Genomic DNA, 14,925 nt, shown 5'->3' on the forward strand with positions numbered 1-14,925 from the left:
TCAACAAAATCTGAAATGAACAACAGCAGAAGACTGTGGCATATGGCAATTGTAGTCTACTGTACATATCTTACTGATTGTGCAGTCACATCCACAGTTCTGGCACATTTATTCACAGTTAGGTCCTGTAGTCCAGTGCTTAATGGATTCCAGTCCACAAACGGGATCAAGGGTAATGAGGAGGTAGACAGACCCACCAATAAAGCAATTAAACAAAATAATATAAGCATACCAGTAAAGCAGAAATAAAAAGGTTTATTTGGAGTAGTCTATATTAATGAAGCAATGGTAAAGGAAATGGGATAGTTAAAAGTGCAACAAAAATTGGGAACAGGTAGATCACCTGGTAGAAAGAGAGAACAACAGTGTATAATGAGTGGATTAAGTTTGGACACACAAAGCTACAGCTACATAAATCTGAACTAACATCCAACAGGAGTGTGAATAATATCGTAGTGGGGGGGGCAATACAACCTGTATCGAAAGTTATTCTTGAGCGACAGAAAGGTTTTATGAGGATTCACTCAATGTTTTAGACATCGTTCATGAAATGTAGCTTACAGTAGTCTATTAAAAACACCTGAATCAGTTTCGGATTTAGATCGTATCCGCTCTACGTCAGCAGATGGCGGTAATGCTCTGTAAAATGGTTGCCATCCACAAACAAAAGCGATCACCAACTATCTGTAGCCAAAGGTACTTTACTTCCCTCAGTGAAGGCAGCAAGTTTATTTTAGCGAACAACAAATTATGTGTACATGCGATTCCGCAGGCATCGTTAATGTATTTTTATGAAATCGATCTGTATCCATGTTACTGAGCTAGCTAGTTTGATAAACCCGTCGTGATTAGTTTTCTAGTTCTACAAACTGCTGCCTTCCAGGCTTCAGTACGGGAACGAAAGTAAGGACACCAGGAAGTTGAATAGTTTCGCTCACTGAACATTCCCAGTTATGTCCTAACGGTTCTGCGTAAACAACCAACCAAAATCGACCCTGAACGTCATATGATAGAATCACCACAGAATCAGCGAGCAAAAACGGAAGTGGCGGGAGTTGCTAAAAAGTTTAGATGCGCAGTGTTTGCTAGCTGCAGAAATCTCGCCCGCTTAATCGCGAATTTTATATCAGGTAATGTACTGCAACAATGCATACTCTTAAATAGTTTGCTACATAAAAACGTAGCTATTTAGTAAGTGATTTTAACTACTAGTCCATAGCAAAGTAAGCTCACTGTTCAGCTAGCAATCTTTCTTGAATTAGCCGATTTTGGGCCTTGGCCCACAGACGCTAGCTAGAATCTCCGAGTGTCTAACGCGTGTTGACTAGCTAGCTACCGTTAGCTATCGTAACCAGCCAGAAGGCCAGCAAGCTAGCTAGCGAAATTAGATTTTCTATGTCGAGTTATCTAGGAATTAAGAGACTGGAGAGGTCGTTGCTTAAGTAAATTAGTCTAGCAAGTTGTTTCCGGTATTGATTTTAACGTTGGCTAATTAGCGGTACGTGGTAGGTAGATAGCTAGCTGTATTATTAGCCTTTTATATGGGCAGAGCTCACTTCCATTATATGGCGGCTAGTTTTCTAAATTTTGAGTTCCACACTCAAACGTTACCGGGATTGCTAGTTAGTTCTAAGTACGTTAACCATTGTAGCGAGCGCTTGATATTCATATGAGATATCGTAGGTAAGTGATAAATATTCTAGCTAACCTTAGCTCGCTTAGCTAGCTGGCTAACTTTAGCCGTTTTCCTGCTAAACGCTGCTGTATCTAATCGAGTGTTATCTTAGCTAGCTACAACGAAGACATTATATTGTTTCTTTTAAGATGAACGTAATTTAGCTAAGCGTTTTTTGTATAACGTTACTTTTTAATGTCTTTAATTTGTTGCCTTACGTTAAAGTTAATTTATCCGGCCTTTCCGCTTAGTGTAACCGTAATGGGCGACAGCGACGATGAATTCGATCGCCGTCGGAGAGACAAGTTCCGCCGTGAGAGGAGTGACTACGACCGTTCCAGAGAGAGAGATGACCGACGCAGAGATGAATGGAATGACAGGTGTGTGTGATTCATAGCCGTTTTAAATGTATCGTTTGTTCCGTTTAAATGTATGGTTTATTGCTTTTATTACAATAATATATCTAGTTGATGTATGTATGCCGTATGATGTATATCCCACTGGTCTGACCAAATCATTTTTTTTAGTGGCAATAGGCAGATTTGTTACTAAATAAAATAGGAAAAAATGTGTTTCAGGTGTTTTTTTTTTTTATATATATATATATATATATATATATATATAAATAACAAACAAACACTAATGTCTTCTCTACTCTGTCCTCTGCTAGGGAGTGGGACCGAGGTCGGGAACGACGCAGCCGGGGGGAGTACCGGGATTATGACAGAGGCCGTCGGGAGAGATTCTCTCCCCCTAGGCACGACATGAGCCCACCGCAAAAACGCATGAGGAGGGACTGGTGAGAGTGCGCCCGCCTGTCTGCCTGCCATTTCTTCTCTTTACTTCTGCCTTACCGTCTATAACCGTGCCGTCACTGCCTTCCTGAACACCTCTGCCCTTTCTCATGGCCTATCAGGGATGACCGCAGGGTAGACCCCTACCACGGGGGCTACGACATGCCGTACGGGGGCGGTGGGGGCCCCAGCTATGCCCCTCCAGCTGCGCCTGCCCCTCAGCCCTGGGGACATCCTGACATGCATCTCATCCAGCAGCACCACGGGATTCCCATCCAGGCCAGGTGATGGTGGGGGTAGTTTTCAGGGACTGCTAGTTTACCTGTCTCTATTAAAAGTGTATTTATACCACGGCTTTAGGTTAGTGTAGTTACACAAAATCGATAAAGCATTAAATGTGGTTCACTTGCTGGTGCTGGGATGTTGGCCAGGTCTGGCACAGTTACCCCATTGCTCTGGTGAACACACATTTGTCCTCTTGCATTGTAAGACACTCTGGACCCACTTGCACCCATTCAGGCACTATGCTGGCACACCATCGGACGTGTTAATAATTTGCATACATTTCTCATTGTCTGATGTTATTTCACACTGTTGTTCAAGCCTCATGTTCAGAAAGTGAGTGTGCTGTGTGTTCAGTGAGGGTTGTTTAATTTAGGCCGGCGCAAAGGGTGTGACGTGAGAACCTGTCATAGGAAGTGGCAATTCATCAACTTACCGAAACTCAAGTTCATTTAGCCCTCACCTTTTTAATGATCGACTAATCTACTGGTACCTTGTGTAGTCTTCAGTAACCCTTTGCGCCTTAAACCATCTATCCTGCTCCTCAGGTTGGGCAATATCCACGAGATGGACATGGGCCCCCCTGGCCCAGTGATGAAGAGCTTCAAAGAGTTCCTGCTGTCCCTGGATGACTCTGTGGAAGAGACGGAGGCGGTGAAGCGCTACAATGACTACAAGATTGACTTCCGCAGGCAACAGATGCAGGACTTCTTCCTGGCCCACAAGGACGAGGAGTGGTACGACAACGCCCCCGACTCAAGCATACGAGCTCCCCCAGATCTGTTTTGTGTGGGGTTAGATGGTGTTGGGGCAGAAGTAGTTGTGGAAGAATTAGCATAATTGTCAAAACTGATTGGGTTTAAGGTGCACTGAAGTGATGGACTGTCCTTTTGCTTGCTTATTTGTTACTCTTCTATTTGATTTACACAGAGTAAGTGCCCAAGTGGTAAAATGTAATTTTTGATATTTTTATCGGGCATACTCATTCTGCGGTTTGTGTGAACAGCTCCTAGTCAGGAATGAAGAGGATTGTTCATTTCTGCAACAGGATGGAGAATTCTGACTTGTCGTTTATTGGCTTCAAGGCCTAAGACTGCAAAAGGCTGAGGAGTTGTAATGAGGTTCTGCGTGGCGATTACAGGGAATCATTTCTGTTCTTTCTTGGACACTCGTAAAAATAGGCCACTTGTGTAATTGGGATCTGCATTTAATTCACAGTTGGGCGGGATGACTGCTCAGGATTAATCCACACCTGTGGGTACAGTACCTTAAGTCCTCCATCTTTGGTGTCGAATTGGCAAGGCTATATGAAATTCTCTTTTGTTTGCCATTTTAGGGATAGTGTACCGGTGAAGCCAAACACACAGGCCCAAAGGTTGCTTGAGCAAATTTCAGTTCTCAAACTCTGTCCCACTGACTACGAGTGTCGTAATTTGTGATTGTGAATGCATTTTTCTTTTTCCCAATTAACAGAACCAACCATTCTTCCCTCCTTTCCTCCCCCCCCCCCCCCCCCACACCCAAAAAAGGTTGTTGGAAGATGTGACAGAGTGGAACGTCTTGCAAGTCACGATGTTAGCTAGTCAGGGCTTGTACTGCGCACAATGCAGTCGCTTTAGAGACACAGTACCAGGGTCCTAGATAGACAGACACAAGTTACCTGCGCGGGTGGAGAATAACGTTTTTCAGAGTGCTGTTTTTTTATTTTCGCATTTTTATGTTCGCCGTATAAAATCAATTTCCAAACCCAACCTCCCTCTCAGAAACCTTGTACTTGCACACAAAAAACACAATTGGGGTGAAGTGGAACACTTTCTGACAGAAGAAACCTTCTCATTGTGTTTGTATTTTGGTAAAGTGAGAGAAGAAAAGGTAAAATGTCCAAAAAATGCAGAATTTTTCATTGTTTGTTCCAGTTTAATTTACTTGTTTCATTATGACGAACCTTCGTCTTCCCTTGATTGTAATTGCATATTTTTCATGGATGCCTGTCTTTTCCAAACATTATATAGTTATCCCCCTGCACACAGAATAAAAGCCTGTATTAGAGGGCCCTCTGTTCTAAAATAAGCGATCGTTAAAGCTATACAGTTTAGGAGAGAGAATATAGATAAACAAAAGTTGTAACTGACAATTCATATTAGACAGAAGTACGTTGTATGGAATATTCGCGTTCACTTGCTGTTTTTGTTCTATGTGCCTCTCTCCATTCATCAGGTTCCGATCCAAATACCATCCGGATGAGTCTGGACAAAGGAAAGCAGAGGCCCACGCTGCACTGCAGAACCGGTTGAATGTGTACATGTATCTGATGGAAAATAACTGGTTTGACAGTATCTCGCTGGATATCGAGCGTGCCCCAGCCATCATAAAGGTCCTTGATGCAGGTAGGTTCAGTAGCTCAGTCTGGTAAGTCTGTCAGAGGTGGTATGCTCACCTGCTTGTCTTTTAAGATTGGTCCTGGACATTAAACTGTTATTATTATTTTATGAATATGATTTGGGTCTAGTAGATTTTGTCAAATAGAAATTATTTTTATAATTTTATTAAATGAAAGTTGGGCTTGTTCTGTGACCTAATTTTGCCTCTGCCTTCAGTTCAAATTCTACTCATGCTGTACATTTTATTGTGTAATAGTGGAAACCTGGACATTTAGGACAGTTCAGTGAATCGGTGCAATATTATTGCACTATTGAGAGTGGTCCGAGGCTGGAGGTCCAGGCTGTTCCAGCACCACTCCCCCATGCTGGCCTAGGACTGCAGCACTACTGTCTGTAAACCCACGCATCCTCTACAGCGGTCATAAAGATGGAGGGCGGGACAGACCACGACCTGCGTATCCTGGAGCAGCCGAACGAGGAGGAGGAAGAGAAGGAGAGGGCGGCAGTTGCAGGGGCGTTGCCTGACCCCGGCAAGAGGGACGAGCCGAGGGGTGGGGAGGCTGAGCGCAAACCGCCAGCAGACAAAGAAGACACCGAAAAGAAGGTGCCCTAAATCTGCCAGCTTTCAGGCCCCCTAAATCTGCCCCCAAATTTTGCACATAATTTAAATATTATGTACAGAACCCTGATGCACACAGTAGCAAAGTTTTAATGCGCAAAGATTATCATTGCATATACGTGTAGTAATATGTAATGTAGTTGAGTGATTAAAATTAACAATTAAAATTGTTGAATACAGTGACTGGTAAGATGAGGGCCTGTCGATATATTGTGTATATAATATATATATAACTCCAGATTAAAAATAGTTCATATTCTATTCTAATAACATTCTCTGAGGTAGCCCAACCCACTCCTTCAGTTTGTCCCCCTCCCTTTTTTTTTTTTCTTCTCATAGGTGGAAATTGGAGTTGGTAAAGTGGAGGAAAAGCAAAATGGAGTGCCAGCTGTCAGTGGAGGAGAGGAAGGGGAGGAGAAGGTTCCTCAGAAAGAGGAGTCGGAGCCTAAGAAGGTGTGTCCTCTTTTTGCTCAATATGCAATACCTCTGAACTACCATGCGTCAGTTGGCATCCTTGCCTACCCATCTTGGGATTGGTTTCCAACACTGCAGAGAAACATCAGTTTCCTTCATCCGTTAGGTATCTTGCCCGTTTTGCAACGGCTAGGATTTATAAAAATCTCAGACCGCATTATCCTATTTGCATGGGCGCCAAGGGAAAAACCCCATATTTAACAACAGATGCTCAGTTTGCACTCATGACATGCAAGTCAATGATTTAGCCATTTGAACCGTAGAACATGGAACTGTGCACAGGTGGAAGTTTCGATGAGTCTGGATGCATATCTATTAAAGGCTGACAGAATTTGTGTTTCTCGCTTTTCAGTTTCACAGTTCACAAAAAGCCATTCCCCTTTCATCTGATCCAACGTGGCTTTCACAGCTTTGTCTAATGTCCTGATGTTTTTTCTCGCTTGCTGCGGGGAGAGTAAGTATTAAGTCCTCTCCTTTCCCCCCCAGCTGAACAAGAAGAGAAAGAGGAAGCACAGCGGAGACAGCGAGGACGAAGTCAGCGCCTCGGACGACAGCGAGTCGGACTCTGACTCCCACTCCCACTCCTCCGACAAACCCGCTGACCGGGAGGAAGAGGAGGATAAGGAGGAGGAGGAAGAGGAGGAGGGCGAGGGTAAGTGGTAGATTAAGGTCAAAGAAAATTGAATATACACCATGTCTCTTGGTTCTGTTATCTCTTCCCATGGCTTTTCTTATCATTCTTACGCTGATGACGCCCAACTCTTTATTTCCTTCCCCCCCGACACCCAAGTCACCACACAGATCTCTGCCTGCTTGGCTGATATCTCTGCGTGGATGACTTCCCACCACCTGAAGCTCAACCTTGCCAAAACTGAGCTTCTCTACATCTCTGCTAAGTCCTCCATCAATCGACCTCTCACTGACTGTTGAGGACTTTGTAGTTTCCTCCTCCCGTACGGCAAGGAATCTTGGGGTGACTCTTGATAACTGCCTCACCCTGGCTCCACAAGTATCCTCCACTGCCAGAACCTGCAGGTTCTTTCTGTATAATATACGCCGTATCCGTCATCTCCTGATGGAGAACGCCACCCAGCTCCTAGTCCAGGCGCTCGTCATTTCCCGCCTGGATTACTGCAACTCCCTCCTAGCCGGTCTCCCAGCGTGTGCCATCAAGCCCCTCCAGCTGGTCCAGAATGCTGCAGCCCGCCTGATCACCAGTCAGCCCAGGTCGGCTCAAGGCACCCCGCTTCTCATTGGCCTCCACTGGCTTCCTATTGCCGCACGCATCCGTTTCAAGGCCCTAGTGTTGGCATTTCAGGCTGCTAAGGGGATTGCCCCACCTTTCATACAATCCTTGATCACTCCCTACTCCCCAGCTAGATCACTCCAGTCTGCCAGCTCTGGTCGCCTTATGGTTCCCTCTCTACGTGCACCTGGCGGTCGAGCTGCATGTTCACGCCTGTTTTCCGTTCTGCTTCCTCAGTGGTGGAATGACTTGCCTACCACTGTCAGGACAGCAGAATCCCTCCCCCTGTTTCGACTTAAAACACACCTTTTCAAACTCTACCTTAGTCCTCCCTCCTGATTTCCCCCGCCTCCCCTTTCTGATATCCCTATCCTCCTTGTCTAACCCAAAAAAAAAACATTGCACTCATGATGACAACTATGTTTAGAACAGCATTCCATGTGTATTTTCCTAGTTATGGATGTGATGCTTTGACTTGTGGAAGAGCCTATGCACTTGTAAGTCGCTTTGGATTAAAAGCATCTGCCAAATGACAAAAATGGAGAAGATTGGTTGGTGTGTGCGATTTACCTTTATTTACAATGCTAATTCTTGGTGTGTTTGGCCAACTTTATGCTCAGTGATTATTAGTGGGCCTTTAGCTTGGTTCAGCTTAATGTGACGTCTGCAATATGGCGTGAGATGGTGTTGAGGTAACCTGAAGTGCTAATCAGACTTCTGGTGGAAGGAGCTAAGGAGAAGAAAAGCGGTGTCATCAGCATAGAAGCAGTATGCAAACTTGGGGACTGAGGACAGCCCCACGAGGTTGAATTGAAAGAAAGAAGAGGGCAGGCCCCAGTGTGAGACCTTGGGGAACACCTGTAGTAGGTCATGGGTACGAGGTAGGTCACCGCCCCTGGAAACCCTAAAGGACCATCCAGGGATGGAGGGTTTTGGTCCCCTGTAGAGCTGCACCTAAGATCCCAATGTGTAGTTTGGGTGGAAAGTAGGGGCTGGTGGTCTATGGTGTCAAAAGCTGCAGACGTGTCTAGTGTGATTCAGACAAAAGGGAGGGGTGATGTTTTCGGTGATAGTGGATCAGCAAGTGGTATTAGTGGGTTGTACAGACTTAAGTGTTAAAGTTATTTGTTCATTATCCATGTGCTCCTTTTGCAATGGTGCAGCGGATGTTAAGGAGCGTAAAGAGGAGGAGAAAGGGAGGCAGAGGGAGGAGAAAAAGGAGCTCCCTCCTCGACCCCGCCCGCTGCACAGGACCTGCTCCCTATTCATGAGGAGCATCGCACCCAACATCTCCAAGGCTGAGATCGTCGCTGTGAGTGTTTTCTTCCCGATGCACACTTGAGCAGCTTAAGTGCTCAAGCTTAAGTTCCAGTTTCCCAGTGCGTTCTGTTGAATTCTACTGGACTTGCGTCAGAAACGTGCCTATTATCACGAGTTGCACACACGCTTAACTCGGTTTAGTTATATTCATTGAATTTGCTCATGCGGACCCCGCCAACTGATGGGAAAATGTGAGTTTGTCCAATGTGTCTATTCCATTGTTTTGTTTTGTTTTTTTTATTCATAAAAACCCGTTTAGTGATGCTAGCTATGGGAGTTTAGTTTCTCTGGTCACTCAACTGCCAAAATGAAAATCTTAAAAGCTGCTTTTCTATTTGGGCATGTCAGATTTGGAAAAGGAAATAAAATATGTTTACTGGAAAATATTTTCTGAGGCTAATATTGTGGTTTACTGGCAGAGTTCAATGTTGTCTAATTGCGGAGATTTTTACTCCATTCAGTTGAAAATAGTTTATTCACCTCATGCACGATCACTTGGCCTTTAAAACATCCACTACGTCCAATTCGTCTAGAAATGTCCGGTACAATCTGATTTTGACTTTTGTTAGTTCTAGCTAGCTAGCAGGCTTGTGCCTGGGAACATGCATCTGAAAATCTGATTTGATCGGGAGGACAAACTATCCCACATCCTCACTCGGTTTGTTATTAGGTGGTGGGCCTAAAGATGGTTTAAAATAATTAGCGTCACTGGTTTTATCAAAGGTTCACTCGCCTGTACTTGCCATCCCTCCCCACAGTCGACAGAGCCTTCTTTGTTTGGATAACCTGGCCAATTATTACAGCATACCTCCCATTTGTAATTGAGTTTGTTAGAACAGTTCTTGTCAAACCCTGGGATCGACACCAGAGGGAGTTTTTCAAGCCGCTAGGTAGTCCAAAACTTGATAGTCCAGAATGGTACAATAGGTAATTTCGGACTCCTAACGGCCAAGAGAGGAATTGCAGGAACAAGCACCCTGAAACAGCCTTGACACGGCTCTGTTTCCTCCCCAGCTATGCCGGAGGTATGCGGGGTTCATGCGTGTGGCGCTGTCCGACCCCCAGCCAGAGCGCAGGTAAGGCCCTAAATTTGGTTTTGTCCCTGGTGACACCTTTAAGGTAGCTTTGAATGATTTAGTTCTTTCTGTATTGATTGTACCGTATTGTATGTTTCAGTCCTCCTGGGATCTTCGTCAAGCTTTGTCTTGTTTTTCTTTCTGGTCTTGTTTTTTGCATTATGGTCTTGTTTTTGTGTTATGGTCTGTTTAAACCTTTTTTTTTTTTTTTTTTTTTCTGTGATAAAAAAAAAAAAATGTAATTTTCAATCTCTTATTTTGGGTGTCCATGCCCCAACGGTCCCTGTTCCCCAACAAGTATTTGGATGTTTGCATCCCGGTTTGTATATTTCTGAAAAGCTATGAAATGATGTGTGGGTCTGGGGCTGGGGTGAGAGGGATTGGCTCACCATGCTGCATTCTAATCTTTAATAGTAACACTTAAAGGTACAGTAGGTAAGTTTGGACTTCTAACGGTCAAGAGAGGAATTGCAGCAACAAACATGCTCAAACCACAACACTGTTTATCCCACCCCTTCCCTCTGAACGTGCTGACATTGGAATGTATAGCTATACAATGTTTTGGCACTTTTGAAACTCCAATTTAAGGATTATAAACACAGGCAGAGGATAAGTCAACATGTCAGTGAGCCTTTTTCAATGATCGGTAAATGAATGAATGTTTACTCTGCCAAACGCATGAGTAGTGATGCCGTTTCTCTCGTCTGTCAGGTTCTTCCGCCGTTGCTGGGTGACGTTCGATCGGAGTGTCAACATCAAGGAGACCTGCTGGAATCTCCAGAACATTCGTGTACGTGCTTCATTCACGTGCTCCCGCGTGATGCCATGTAGTCTAGCTCTTCTCACACAGTTTTCTGAGCGCAGAGGGATGGTTATTTGCATAAGAATGTTCTTGTTGGGCAATCATTGAGCGCTTGCCTTTTTTTTTTTTTTTTTCTATACCGCTCTAATTTTCGGATTGTGTTTAACTGAAATCTGAGATCCTGACTCAAACAATCAGTTGCTGAACTAAACGCCCATTTAAGAGTATGCCTGGCACTTGGATTGCGTAATGTACTTTTGTTTGCTGTCTCAACCTCAACAAAGCAGTGCTGGGAAAATAATTGTCCTTTATCCAAAGACTAGGCAGACACCATACGATGTTTGCTAGGTTTATTTCTGTACACTGAGATGTTCAGTGTTGCACTGAAAAAAGGAGGACACTTTTATTGGCGATGATGTATCTGCTTAAGTTGTTGCTAATGCATAATTACCGTTAAATCACATTTGCAATATGATGATTACAAGGAGTATGAGAACTTGAGCATCAGACTCACTGTAATGACTACCTAGCTACTTTCCTGTTTTTATACTTTAACAACGTTACACGGCTTATTTCCTTACGAGGAATTAAGTAAGGCTAAAAATATATTTAGCTGGCTGAATTTGTTTATATTTGGACTGTCTTGAAATGTTTTGTGCTTGTATATAAATTATCCTCTGAGAAATTGGACAGCCAGAGCAAGTGTGTGCCAGAGAGAATCTCCTGTACTCTCACTCTCACTGTTCACCTGGTCAGCTGGAGCGCCCTGTAATGAGGGAGGGAGGGGAGGGGACAGGTGTTTGGATGCAGCTATGTTCGCTCTCTACCCCCTTCTCTGCAATATTCCGTTTTAAAAAGCCGAATTTCAGAGCAAGTCTCCCCTTAAACCAGCATTTGAAGAAGGGAAGATCAGTCGCCGTTGAAGTGTCTGTGCGTTGATCTGACTGCGTTTTCGCTGCGTCCGCTCTGCTCAGCTGCGGGACTGTGAGCTGGCCCCCGGGGTGAACCGCGACCTGGTGCGCAGGGTGCGCAACGTGAACGGGATCACCCAGCACAAGCAGGTGCTGCGGAACGACATCAAGCTGGCGGCCAAGCTGATCCACGCCCTGGACGAGCGGGAGAGGCTGTGGGGCCAGAGGCCCAGGGCCGAGGCCCCCGCGTCAGAGGTGCGCACTCCGGCCTCCCCTTATGAGCTCTCCGGTTTAGTGCCTTCAAGCCCGCTTTTCTGTAAAACTCTCCCTCTGCCTCTCTCTCTCCATCTCTCTCTCTTTGGAACTGCCGTTTCTAAGTGTTGCTAAGAGCTATTATCCGTAACTGGTTGTCCCCACCTGCTGAAATCCGGGTGGAGGAATATGGATGGTTTATTTTGTTTGTTCGTCCTTCACATTGTTGTAATATATGTCTGCCACAAGGGGGGGCAATGAAGCCATTCTAACTTGCTTCAGTACAATTTGACCTACCACTAGCAGTCTGAGTCTCCCATCACAGGTCTAGCATGTAATGGTGATGTCCTGTCTTGGCCGTTAGCTCCCAGCTCAGAACCCCATTCTGAAGAACATCACAGATTACCTGATTGAGGAGGTCAGTGCTGAGGAGGAGGAGCTCCTGGGCAGTGCGAGCGGGGCTGATCCTGAGGAGGGCAGCAAGGAGGGCAACCCCACCGAGATCACCGTGGAGAGGGACGACAAGCTGATCAAGGTCTGTGCGGTTGTGAGAAACATGTAGATACTAGTGAAAATTGGGGAAAAGTCAGGCATCTTATCAGTTGCCCGCTGCATCACTACATTGATTGGTGAAGAACCAATCACGTGTAGCGCAACACAGAAACTGACTTTTGATAAGATGTATCCCTTTTTCTCCCTCTCTCCAGGTCCTAGACCGCTTGCTGCTGTACTTGCGGCTGGTCCATTCCATCGATTACTACAACTCCTGCGAATACCCTAACGAGGACGAGATGCCCAACCGCTGTGGCATCATCCACGTTCGCGGGCCCGTCCCCCCCAACCGCATCACCCATGGAGAGGGTGAGCAGAACCGCCACAACCCACAGCACACCCGCGCATACCAAATACACACTGTTTAAAGCAATGGTATGCTGATTGTTTCTTCTTGTTTCGAGGGATTACTTGCCATATTAAGCCGCATTGTTACTGCGCTAAAGGACACATTTGTCACTTACTTCCTCGTGACCGAGTAAACCTCACCCCCATGCTTCATTCAGTCGCAGAGTGGCAGAAGACGTTTGAAGAGAAGCTGAGTTCGCTGTTGAGCGTGAAGGAAAGTCTGTCTGAGGAAGAGGCCAATAAGATGGGCCGAAAGCACCCCGACCAGGAAGTGGAGAAGTTTCTATCTGCCAACACTCAGGAGCTTGGCAAGGACAAGTGGCTTTGTCCTCTGAGTGGCAAGAAATTCAAGGTAGGCCTTACTCCAAGTCTGCTATAACCCTGCATTGTTTTAAATATCAAGTTTTCATTACAAAGTCTTCCCACTTCCCTGCAGGGTCCTGAGTTTGTGCGTAAACACATCTTGAACAAGCATGGGGACAAGATAGACGAGGTGAAGAAGGAAGTGGTTTTCTTCAATAATTTCCTTGTGGATGCCAAGAGGCCTTCCCTCCCAGAACCCAAGGCCCCGCCTCCCCCCACTCCTGGACCGGGTGAGTCATGGCCAGCTTCGGAAACGCCTAACCCTAATCCAGAACGTGCTTGGCTAGTTTTGACGAGTTGCCAAACCCTAGATTACTTACAAAAAATGTGTTTATGCAATTAAGAATAGTCAAGCATCAGTTCCAGGCTGTCCTAGCAGCAGACCTAGCAGTTTTTACTAGAAGCTTAAGCCTTGGAAAGCCCACTTTCCCAACATTCCCGGGATAGTGTGCATCTGTTGTGATCTATTGTGATGATAATCCTACATTAACACCCCAAGTTTTCCCTCAAGGTGTGCATGCCCCTGGACTGCCCTACCCTCATCAGTCACCGCAGGGACTCCTGGGATTTGGGCAGCCCCGTCCCCCCATCATGGGCTTTGGCGGTAAGTGTGTGCTGTGTGCTGTGTGCTGTGTGCTGTGTGCTGTGTGCTGTGTGCTGTGTGCTGTGTGCTGTGTGCTGTGTGCTGTGTGCTGTGTGCTTTCCACAGAGTGCCTGGTGGTGTCATACCTGAACTGTTATCTTAACCTGTAGGCCAGGGGAGGATAGGCATCGCCTTATAGCCGGGTTCCTCTACATTTCTTCCCATCTGGGAGTTTTCTCGCCACTGAGGGAGTCGTTTACCTCATGCTATTTGGGGGCTTAGGGCTGATATTTCTGATTGTAAAGTGTCTATGACTGTATGCTATGAAAAGTGCCATACAAATAAGAATGAATTGAATAGGCTGTCATTTCATTGAACTGCAATGCATTATCTTAAAAATATTAATATTGTAATCATTTTATTTGCAATATTTACACACATGAAACCCCCACAAGACTCATCCACCATTGTTTCATCACCACTATATTACTGATTCTCCATTTTTTAACTGGTGGCGTGACAGGACACGCATGCAGGTTCTGTTGTGTTGCTAAGCAAAAATTTAGCCCCTAGGCTGATGTTCTATTCCCATTCCCCTTCTAACCACCAGGAGGCCCTCCCTACCCTCCCAACCAGTTTGGAGGGGGCAGGGGTAATTATGACAATTTCCGAGGTCATGGAGGCTACCCTGGAAAACCCCGAAACAGGTGAACTCAGCGACGGCCCTCTGCTCGCCTGTCTCTCCTGACTGCATGGAAGCCTTAATAGGGTGCAGTGTGTGCAACAAAATGCTTAGACTAGTGCCAGGCTGCTGTGTGCATGAGAGCGTATGTGGATCCTTTGATGAATTTCTTGACCGTGAGCAATCAAGGCAATAGAAATAATGGAAAAAATCCTCTCTCCCCGTGTCTTTTTTTTTTTCTTTTCTTTTTTTCTTTTTTTTTCTTTTTTTTCTTCTCTAGAATGTTCCGTGGTGATCCTCGTAACATAATTGAATACCGTGACCTGGATGCCCCAGAGGACGTCGACTTCTTTTAATGACTTTTATACTTTTCATTTTCTTACTGTAATTTGTGTATTGCACCCCTTTTCTCACTGTCCAACTGAGTAATAACAGGGTCTTGGTAGAGAAGGCCTGCTTTTAGTGTTCAGATGGCACGGTGTAATAACCAGTTTTGTACTGTGAGATTGACCCCCCCACCAGTATAAATAAATCTAAAGTATCTCATTTTTGGGTATTGTGGTTA

The 14,925-nt window shown here is 45.3% G+C and overlaps 1 protein-coding gene across 2 annotated transcripts; it reads left to right on the forward strand.

Moving 5' to 3' along the window:
* Positions 1 to 669: 669 nt before the first annotated feature.
* LOC133123733 (serrate RNA effector molecule homolog) lies at positions 670 to 14,906 on the forward strand. Of its 2 annotated transcripts, none has more exons than XM_061234233.1 (20): positions 670 to 696; positions 1,927 to 2,055; positions 2,346 to 2,474; positions 2,592 to 2,753; positions 3,300 to 3,488; positions 4,969 to 5,138; positions 5,549 to 5,736; positions 6,091 to 6,204; positions 6,712 to 6,877; positions 8,635 to 8,783; positions 9,806 to 9,867; positions 10,579 to 10,657; positions 11,644 to 11,835; positions 12,197 to 12,367; positions 12,540 to 12,693; positions 12,891 to 13,084; positions 13,169 to 13,325; positions 13,607 to 13,699; positions 14,289 to 14,385; positions 14,641 to 14,906. In XM_061234233.1, the coding sequence occupies exons 2-20, from the start codon at positions 1,937 to 1,939 to the stop codon at positions 14,714 to 14,716; spliced, it is 2,661 nt and encodes an 886-aa protein (XP_061090217.1). In that variant the 5' UTR covers positions 670 to 696; positions 1,927 to 1,936; the 3' UTR covers positions 14,717 to 14,906. The 2 variants fall into 2 exon arrangements, with proteins under 2 accessions (XP_061090217.1, XP_061090218.1); XM_061234234.1 differs by lacking the exon at positions 670 to 696 and adding an exon at positions 940 to 1,130.
* Positions 14,907 to 14,925: the final 19 nt, after the last annotated feature.

Source organism: Conger conger, chromosome 3 (assembly GCF_963514075.1).
Source record: "Conger conger chromosome 3, fConCon1.1, whole genome shotgun sequence".
Lineage (NCBI taxonomy): Eukaryota > Metazoa > Chordata > Actinopteri > Anguilliformes > Congridae > Conger > Conger conger.

What these genes read in the sequence shown, in the direction of transcription:
- LOC133123733 (XM_061234233.1), top strand. Translation starts at nt 1,937, where the DNA reads ATGGGCGACAGCGACGATGAATTCGATCGCCGTCGGAGAGACAAGTTC. An exon ending in AGGAGTCGGAGCCTAAGAAG is followed by an intron (nt 6,205 to 6,711) that starts GTGTGTCCTCTT and finishes TTTCCCCCCCAG; the next exon opens with CTGAACAAGAAGAGAAAGAG. An exon ending in GGAATCTCCAGAACATTCGT is followed by an intron (nt 10,658 to 11,643) that starts GTACGTGCTTCA and finishes CGCTCTGCTCAG; the next exon opens with CTGCGGGACTGTGAGCTGGC.